The sequence below is a fragment of the Panulirus ornatus genome, chromosome 30 (assembly GCF_036320965.1).
Source record: "Panulirus ornatus isolate Po-2019 chromosome 30, ASM3632096v1, whole genome shotgun sequence".
Lineage (NCBI taxonomy): Eukaryota > Metazoa > Arthropoda > Malacostraca > Decapoda > Palinuridae > Panulirus > Panulirus ornatus.
This window is the reverse complement of record NC_092253.1, coordinates 12,880,160-12,890,899: the sequence shown is the minus strand read 5'-3', so window position 1 is coordinate 12,890,899 and position 10,740 is coordinate 12,880,160. Positions and strand designations below refer to the sequence as shown.

The following is a 10,740-nucleotide window of genomic DNA, read 5'->3' as shown; positions in this document are numbered from 1 at the left end:
GGTATACCACATCGATACAATTCACTCTATTCCTTGCCCGCATTTCACCCTCCTGCATGTTCAGGCCCCGATCACTCAAAATCTTTTTCACTCCTTCTTTCCACCTCCAATTTGGTCTCCCACTTCTCCTCGTTCCCTCCACCTCCGACACATATATCCTCTTGGTCAATCTTTCCTCACTCGTTCTCTCCATGTGCCCAAACCATTTCAAAACACCCTCTTCTGCTCTCTCAACCACGCTCTTTTTATTTCCACACATCTCTCTTACCCTTACATTACTTAATCAAACCACCTCACACCACACATTGTCCTCAAACATCTCATTTCCAGCACATCCACCCTCCTACGCACAACTCTATCCATAGCCCACGCCTATATATATATATATATATATATATATATATATATATATATATATATATATATATATATATATGTGTATATATATATATATATATATATATATATGGTAGTTAAGTATGGAGCAGGAAATCATCTAGTTTTTAATCACCAGTAAGGCCTGTGACAGATATTGCCAAATTATCCAAGTGTTTGTTGATCTCCAAATCTGCAAAAAGTAAGGAATGGGTGACCAATTTTAGAGGTTAAGATCTTCATCATACCTTTTGATTCTCTTTTGCGAGCTTTACTGAGGATTTTGTCTAATGATTAGAATAGATGATTCCTGAGTCGGTTTATTTACGTCCTACCAAACACGACGGAGACTTCAACGACTGAATAAGTACTGATCCTGTGGCAAAGTATGCTTATATCTAAAACATTTAATGCGACTCAAAGTAAACTACAGATAGGAGTTAAGATTGCTTGAAATAAATAAAGGAATGTAATTTCCCTTCATTTGATTTTTTGGGGATTAAGAAGTAACGATTTATTAAGATTTACGACAATCTTTATCAACTTCATAGAGAGAAATCGAGTTGTCCCTGCTCTGTAGTTAGCAGCCACTACGTAATTAGTCATATGATTACTAGAAAATTCATTGTGAAATTAAATGATTTTTTCAGAGTTCGTTTGGAAATATAATTTGAACAATTACAAATACAAGACCCAATATAGTCAAGAAGCATAATGGATATTTTCTGCAGCACACATGTAAGATAAAAAGAGCCTAGTTATGAAAACTATCGTAACAATGAGATCCTGATAATTATCGTTAAGCGTTATAGAAGATATATAAAATCAAATTTTGAAGATAATATAGAAATTAATCTCAATGATGAAAAGTTCAATAATATTCCTGCAAAAACACTTTATTTCAAAATTGGAGAGATAAGATTATTAAAACCTGTTTTGAAACTATTCATGACTACATTACTACAGAAATTCCATATTATGATATATAAATGACAAAACGTATACAAGTGGTTGATTATATACCATCATGACTTCGAAACGTCGTTAGTAAAAAATATTTTCCAGGATACATCTCATGCTTAAATTACTATTAAGAGGCATGTTGTATAGAACACATGAAGCGAATTTGAAAAATAACCTATCGAAAATGCGCAAGTAAAATGTGTTCAAGGAATCTATCATGTACACAAATCACTTTGTTTCAGTAGGAGCAGTAATCAGCTAAACGGCAGTAAAATTTTCCATTATACTATCTATCTATTCATATCTCAAAAGCCTGTTTTCCCCGGAAGCTCCCATCAAGGAGTGGTGACGGCAAAAGTCTCCAATAATCCCAGTCCTTAAATGCCTCCCTCGCTTACACAATTCCATGTATTCTTCCCGTCTCTCTCCCTCCAGTATTTCTCCAGCCCTATTTGCCCATGCTAAAGGTGGTCTTCCACTCGCACCAACCCTTTTAATTGTACTATCGTACACTCTCCTTGCAAACTCCCAGTCTTGCAATCTTTCCACATGCCCAAACTACCTCAAAGTATTACATTCAACCTATTCTAAAAATCTGCAATTCATTCCCAATACATTCCTTGCCATAACACATCTCTCAAACACCCCTTCATTTCTTTCTTCATTCCATCTAATCACAACATATGCTCTTCTCAAAAGCTCATTTCCACAGCCTGGATTCTTGACTTCTGCGTCTCATTCCCCATTCTTGCTTCGGCTGCATAGGTCAGAGTTGAGCGGACTCTGCTGTACCTTAATCCTCTCTTCATGCCAATACTTACACCTAAACCCTTCATCATTCTGCTAAGAGACCCAATGACTCTTCTTCCCTTATCCTTATCCCTCCTTCCATATTACCAACCTTACTCATGACAGTTCCAAGATACAAAAATTCCCTTACTTCTTCCACTTCCACTTCTCACTTCCGCTTCCATTGTTCCATCCGCTGCCAGATCCACTCCCAGATATCTAAAACACTTGACTTCCTCCAGGTTTTCTCCATTCAAACTTACCTCCCAATTGACTTGACCCTCAACCCTACTGTACCTAATAACCTTGCTCTTATTCACATTTACTTTTAACTTTCTTCTTTCACACACCTTACCAAACTCAGTCACCAGCTTCTGCAGTTTCTCACATGAATCAGCCACCAGCGCTGTATCATCAGCGAACAACAACTGACTCACTTCCCAAGCTCTCTCATCCACAACAGACTGCATACTTGCCCCTCTTTCCAAAACTCTTGCATTCACCTCCCTAACAACCTCATCCATAAACAAATTAAACAACCATTGAGACATCACGCACCCCTGCCGCAAACCAACATTCAGTGAGAACCACTCACTTTCCTCTCTTCCTACGCGTACACATGCCTTACATCCTCGATAAAAACTTTTCACTGCTTCTAACAGATTACCTCCTACAACATATATTCTTATTACCTTCCAAGGAGCATCTCTATCGACTCTCTCATATACCTTCTGTAGATCCATGAATGCTACATACAAATCCATTTGATTTTCTAAGTATTTCTCACATACATTCTTCAAAGCAAATACCTGATCCACACATCTTCTACCACTTCTGAAACCACAATGCTCTTCCCCAATCTGATTTTCTGTACATGCCTTCACCCTCTCAATCAATACCCTCCCATATAATTTCACAGGAATACTCAACCAGCTTATACCTCTGTAGTTTGAGCACTCACTCTTACCCCCATTTGTCTTTCCACAATGGCACTATGCAAGCATTCCGCCAGTCTTCAGGCACCTCACCATGCGTTATACATACACTAAATAGCCTTACCAACCAGTCAACAATACAATCTCTACCTTTTTTAGTTAATTCCACTGTAATACCATCCAAGCATCTGCCTTGCCGGTTTTCATCTTCCGCAAAGCTTTTACTACCTCTTCTGTTTACCAAATCATTCTCCCTAACCCTCTCACTTTAAACACCACCTCGACCAAAACACCCTATATCTACCACTCTATCATCAAACACATTCAACAAACCTTCAAAATACTCACTCCATCTTCTCACATCAGAACTACTTGTTATCACCTCCCTATTAGCCCCCTTCACTGATGTCCCCATTTGTTACCTTGTTTTACGCACATTATTTACATTCTTCCAAAATATCTTTTTATTCTCCCTAAAATTAAATGATACTCTCTCACCCCAACTCTCATTTGCCCTCTTATTCACCTCTTGCACCTTCCTCTTGCCCTCCTTTTTCTTTTTTTAGTACATCTCCCAGTCATTTGTATTATTTCCCTGCAAAAATCGTCCAAATGCCTCCCTCTTCTCTTTCACTAATCTTCTCACCTCTTCCTCCCACTACTCAGTTCCCTTTCTAACCTGCCCACCTCCCACGCTTCTCATGCCACAAGCATCTTTTACACAAGCCCTCACTGCTCCCTAAATACATCCCATTCTTCCCCCACTCCCCTTAACTCCTTTGTTCTCATCTTTTTCCATTCTATAGTCAGTCTCTCCTGGTACCTCCTCACGCAAGTCTCCTTCCCAAGTTCACTTACTCTCACCACTCTCTTCACCTCAACATTCTCTCTTCTTTTCTGAAAACCTCTACAAATCTTCACCTTCGCCTCCACAAGATAATGATCAGACATCCCTCCAGTTGCACCTCTCAGCAAATTAATATCTAAAGTTTCTCTTTCGCGCGCCCATCAATTAACACGTAATCTAATAACACTATGTGGCCATCTCTTCTACTTACATACGTATACTTACGTATATCTCTCTTTTGAAACCAGGTATTCCTAATCACCTGTCCTTTTTCAGCGCATTTACAACACTAAACATCTCATGTACACCAATTATTCCCTCAACTCCCACATTACTCACCTTTGCCTTCAAGTCACCCATCACTGTCACCCGGTCTCGTGTATGAAAACTACTAACACACTTTCTCAGCTGCTCCCAAAACACTTGCCTCTCATGATCTTTCTTCTCATGCCCAGGTGCATATGCACCAATAATCACCCATCCCTCTCCATCCACTTTCAGTTTTACCCATATCAATCTAGAGTCTACTTTCTTACACTCTGTCACATACTCCCACCACTCCTATTTCAGGAGTAGTGCTACTCCTTCCCCTGCTCTTGTCCTCACACCAATCCCTGACTTTACTCCCATCAAACTTATGCGTCTATAATTTGAACACTCACTTTTTTCCCCTGTGCCTTTGTTCAATGGCACTATGCATGCGTTTCACCAATCCTCAGGCACCTCACCATGAACCATACATACACTGAATATCCTCTACTACCAGTCAGCACACATTCAGCCCCTTTTTTAGTAAATTTCACAGCAAAACCATCTAAACACACCGCCTTACCGGCTTTCATCTTTTGCAAAGCTTTCATTGCCTCTTCTCTGTTTACCAAATTCTTCTCCCGGACCCTCTCACTTTGCACACTACCTCGACCAAAACACCCTATATCTGCGAATGAAACATCAAGCATATTCAATAAACCTTTGAAATACTCATTCCATCTCCCTCTCATTCCACTAATACTTGTTACTGCCTCCCCATTTGCCCCCTTCACCGATGTTCCCATTTGTTCTATTGTCTTAGCTCTATTTAACTCATTTTAAAACATCTTTTTATTCGCTCTAAAATTTAAAGATACTCTCTCACCCCAACTCTCATTTGTCCTCTTTTTCGTCTCTTGCACCTTTCTCTTAATCTCTTGACTTTCCTTTATATATCTCCCTGTCATTTGCACTATTTCCCTGCAAGAATCGTCCAAATGCCTCTCTCTTCACTTTCACTAACAGTCTTACTTCTTCATCCCACCACTCACTACCCTTGCTAATCTGCCCACCTCCCACCTTTTCATGCCACAGGCCATTTTTTGCGCAAGCCATCACTGCTTCCTTAAATGTATCCCATTCCTCCTCACTCTCCTTACGGCATTTGCTTTCACCTGTTTCCATTCTGCACTCAATCACTCCTGGTACTTCCTCATACAAATCTCCTTCCCAAGCTCACATACTCTCAACACTCTCTTCACCCCAATATTGTCTCTTCATTTCTTAAAACCTCTATATATCTTCACCTTCGCCTCCATAAGATAACGATCAGTCATCCCTCCAGTTGCCCCTCTGAGTACATTAACATCCAAAAGTCTCTCTTTCACCCGCCTACCAATTAACACGTAATCCAATAACACTCTCTGGCTATCTCTCCTACTTACATACGTATTCTTATGTGTATCTCTCTTTTTAAACCAGGTTTTCCGAATTACCAGTCCTCTTTCAGCTCACAAATCTACAAAAATCCACTGTGACATTATGCAACCCTGTCTTACACCTACATGTATCCCAAAATTTCCGCTCAACTCTCCATGCACTCTTACACATGCATTTGCTCCACTATAGAATTCTTTTACACCAACAGTTGTCTCCGTAAACTATACATCCCTAGCACATCCCAGATCGCGTTCTATTCGACTCTGTCATACATTTTCTGCAGATCCATAAAAGCTACATACAACCTCTTACTTTTCTTTTGATACTTTTCCACGGTCATCTTTACTACAAAAATCTGATCCACACTTCCCTTACCTTTCCTAAAATCGCCTTCCTTATCACTTAATCTGCATTCAATTACTTCCATCATTGTGTCGATTATTATCTTTGAATACCCTTTTCCTGGTACAATAACTCTTATTTCCCCCTAGTTGCTATACACATCCCTTGCACATTTTCCTCTGGATAAAGGGATAATAATATCTTTCATCCAATCTTCATGCACAACCTGTTTCCATACTAATTACTTATAAGATGCATCCACACTATCACACTTTCTCCTCCATGCCCCACTATTTCAGGAGCCTCATTACTCTCCTTCTTACCTTCGTCTTTGCTATTGTCCCCTGCACGTGTGTCCTCTTCTTTCCTTCCTCCATATACTTGCATGTAACCACTGCTGCCAACCTTCTCTTACACTCTTCTGTTCTTCGAAACATTCTTTCCATCTTTCTTTCACTTTCTCCATTTGATTAATCAATTCTCCTCTCTTACTTCTGACATCAACATCTTACATCTACCTCTTTCCTTTTCACCTCCTTCCAGGATAGATTCTTATTACCGAAACTTTTCACTATATTTTTCAAGAATTTTCATCTGCTCTTTCTTTTGCTTTCCTCTATGAGCTTCTTAATATTCCCTCCTTTGCCGAGCTTCTACTGTTACATTCCCATTGAGCAATCTACCACATGCCTTTTACTTCTTTTCCACAGCATTTCTAATTTCTTTTGTCCAGCATTGACTGGATCTTTTATTCCTGTATCTCACTACCTTGTATCCAATTAATGCTTCTGTTCTCGTTTACTCTAGGCACTCCCCATTTTCCGATTATCTCACCAATTTTACAACATCCCACTTTCGCATTCATTTCACCCGATACGACAACTATTCTCTCATTCTCAAAACTCTTCATACTTGTCATTCAAATTCCTCCAGACAAGCTCCATTTCATCCTTCCCTCAGCCATCTTGTTCACAGGCGAATCTACACATACCCATGCATAATCCTTCCTTTCGTCCACACTATTCTTGATCCATTCCATCCATGCTCTGTAACACCCTCCCATACACTTGATGATAGCAGAATTGTACGTCCTTCTATTCCTCTACCTGGAAAATTTTCAATCAATTCCTTCCATACCACAGCTCACTCCATGCCCTCCTATAACTTGCATTCATCATTTCCATTTGCACTCCACACACCCTGCTCGAGGATATGGGTTTCCCCAGTCCGTAGCACATCCACGCTACAGCTATTACACCTCTCCAGTCAACCTATTCACATTTGTTCGTTCCTTTTAACCCCCTGCTCAACTAGTAGACTCCAGTGCCTCTTCTCACCCTTTTGTGCCTCACCCCTGACAGGACACTAGCAGAGGGCAGTTTCCACATGCAGGGAATCTCAAAAGTTGTCAAAACTAAACGTAACAGTACACCCCAGGTGTTTCTCCAAATCTAAAAGCATTGCGCGATGTAAATGGGCAAAGCCATCCCCATCAGTCCCACCTCTAACGGGTATACTAACGAGGTCGCCACGAAAAGGTGGGGTAACATGTGACTGTTCCAGTAAAACTATAGTACCCTTTGAGATACTGAAATTCAATACTTTTCCCAGTTCTGAGCCCCTTTACTTTCCACAGTAGCAAAACCTCCTACCTCTTTGGTTACGATACTAGCAATATGATTGGAATATATGGTAAAGCACTGAAGAACATTAAGATTTAGAAATGATTGAACAAAAATCAGGAAACATTTTGGGAATGAAGAAATTACATTTTTCAACGAATTTCATACTGCCTGCTTCCATTTTTATATTAGCTGGATTAATTTTCGTCTACTTCTTTGGTGCCTCATTACATTCAACTGCATACTCATCAGTCGAATATATATATATAAAAAGGGGCTCTTCGTCCTTCAGATGGCCACTACTTTAACTCTGCTTAACATGCCCACCATGCTGAAGAAACCCCGTCCATTCAATTGGTGCCTCACTGTTTCCCATACCCAATATACGTTACTAACTTAGGTCATTTTGTTTGGTGAACCATTTGCACTTACCTTCCTCATTATCAAGCCAATCATTCCCGACCAGGATCCGTCCTTCTGCTTGGAGCCAAAGCTTTTGTCAAATGACCGTATGTATCTCTGCCTAGAGAAGAAATCAAGTAAAAAAAAAAATAAAAATTTCAATCATATTACAACATAGTCTAATACGAGCCGAGCTGTAGACATTCTGAAATCAACAAACACCTTCCTGATATATGTAGGAAATTAATCGCTTTCAAATATGTTCTTATTTCATATCATGATTAAGATCATACTTTACAGATAAACATTAATCAAGTCCTATGTAACATATATATACTAGATATCGAACTAACTAACAAAACACGAAAACACACGCACAATATATATATATATATATATATATATATATATATATATATATTGTCCACCTCCGACACATATATCCTCTTGGTCAATCTTTCCTCACTCATCCTCTCCATGTGCCCAAGCCACTTCAAAACACCCTCTTCTGCTCTCTCAACCACGCTCTTTTTATTTCCACACATCTCTCTTACCCTTACGTTACTCACTCGATCAAACCACCTCACACCACACATTGTCCTCAAACATCTCATTTCCAGCACATCCATCCTCCTGCGCACAACTCTATCCATAGCCCACGCCTCGCAACCATACAACATTGTTGGAACCACTATTCCTTCAAACATACCCATTTTTGCTTTCCGAGATAATGTTCTCGACTTCCACACATTCTTCAAGGCCCCCAGAATTTTCGCCCCCTCCCCCACCCTATGATCCACTTCCGCTTCCATGGTTCCATCCGCTGCCAGATCCACTCCCAGATATCTAAAACACTTCACTTCCTCCAGTTTTTCTCCATTCAAACTCACCTCCCAATTGACTTGACCCTCAACCCTACTGTACCTAATAACCTTGCTCTTATTCACATTTACTCTTAACTTTCTTCTTCCACACACTTTACCAAACTCAGTCACCAGCTTCTGCAGTTTCTCACATGAATCAGCCACCAGCGCTGTATCATCAGCGAACAACAACTGACTCACTTCCCAAGCTCTCTCATCCCCAAAAGACTTCATACTTGCCCCTCTTTCCAAAACTCTTGCATTTACCTCCCTAACAACCCCATCCATAAACAAATTAAACAACCATGGAGACATCACAGACCCCTGTTTTGGGAGCAGCTGAATGAGTGTGTTAGTGGTTTTGATGCACGAGTCCGGGTTATAGTGATGGGTGATTTGAATGCAAAGGTGAGTAATGTGGCAGTTGAGGGAATAATTGGTATACATGGGGTGTTCAGTGTTGTAAATGGAAATGGTGAAGAGCTTGTAGATTTATGTGCTGAAAAAGGACTGATGATTGGGAATACCTGGTTTAAAAAGCGAGATATACATAAGTATACTTATGTAAGTAGGAGAGATGGCCAGAGAGCGTTATTGGATTACGTGTTAATTGACAGGCGTGGGAAAGAGAGACTTTTGGATGTTAATGTGCTGAGAGGTGCAACTGGAGGGATGTCTGATCATTATCTTGTGGAGGCTAAGGTGAAGATTTGTATGGTTTTTCAGAAAAGAAGAGTGAATGTTGGGGTTAAGAGTGTGGTGAGAGTAAGTGAGCTTGAGAAGGAGACCTGTGTGAGGAAGTACCAGGAGAGACTGAGTACAGAATGGAAAAAGGTGAGAACAATGGAAGCAAGGGGAGTGGGGGAGGAATGGGATGTATTTAGGGAATCAGTGATGGATTGCGCAAAAGATGCTTGTGGCATGAGAAGAGTGGGAGGTGGGTTGATTAGAAAGGGTAGTGAGTGGTGGGATGAAGAAGTAAGAGTATTAGTGAAAGAGAAGAGAGAGGCATTTGGACGATTTTTGCAGGGGAAAAATGTAATTGAGTGGGAGATGTATAAAAGAAAGAGACAGGAGGTCAAGAGAAAGGTGCAAGAGGTGAAAAAAAGGGCAAATGAGAGTTGGGGTGAGAGAGTATCATTAAATTTTAGGGAGAATAAAAAGATGTTCTGGAAGGAGGTAAATAAAGTGCGTAAGACAAGGGAGCAAATGGGAACTTCAGTGAAGGGCGCAAATGGGGAGGTGATAACAAGTAGTGGTGATGTGAGAAGGAGATGGAGTGAGTATTTTGAAGGTTTGTTGAATGTGTTTGATGATAGAGTGGCAGATATAGGGTGTTTTGGTCGAGGTGGTGTGCAAAGTGAGAGGGTTAGGGAAAATGATTTGGTAAACAGAGAAGAGGTAGTGAAAGCTTTGCGGAAGATGAAAGCCGTCAAGGCAGCAGGTTTGGATGGTATTGCAGTGGAATTTATTAAAAAAGGGGGTGACTGTATTGTTGACTGGTTGGTAAGGTTATTTAATGTATGTATGACTCATGGTGAGGTGCCTGAGGATTGGCGGAATGCGTGCATAGTGCCATTGTACAAAGGCAAAGGGGATAAGAGTGAGTGCTCAAATTACAGAGGTATAAGTTTGTTGAGTATTCCTGGTAAATTATATGGGAGGGTATTGATTGAGAGGGTGAAGGCATGTACAGAGCATCAGATTGGGGAAGAGCAGTGTGGTTTCAGAAGTGGTAGAGGATGTGTGGATCAGGTGTTTGCTTTGAAGAATGTATGTGAGAAATACTTAGAAAAGCAAATGGATTTGTATGTAGCATTTATGGATCTGGAGAAGGCATATGATAGAGTTGATAGAGATGCTCTGTGGAAGGTATTAAGAATATATGGTGTGGGAGGAAAGTTGTTAGAAGC

General features: G+C 40.3%; 1 protein-coding gene across 1 annotated transcript in view; it reads right to left on the bottom strand.

Moving 5' to 3' along the window:
* The window catches only part of LOC139758279 (uncharacterized), a 29,576-nt gene extending 23,190 nt beyond the window's left edge, over window positions 1-6,386 (bottom strand). The window contains exon 1 of the mRNA XM_071679488.1: window positions 6,264-6,386. Coding sequence (XP_071535589.1) covers window positions 6,264-6,386 — 123 coding nt within the window. The remainder of the gene's footprint in view (window positions 1-6,263) is intronic.
* Between the last annotated feature and the right edge of the window lie 4,354 nt (window positions 6,387-10,740).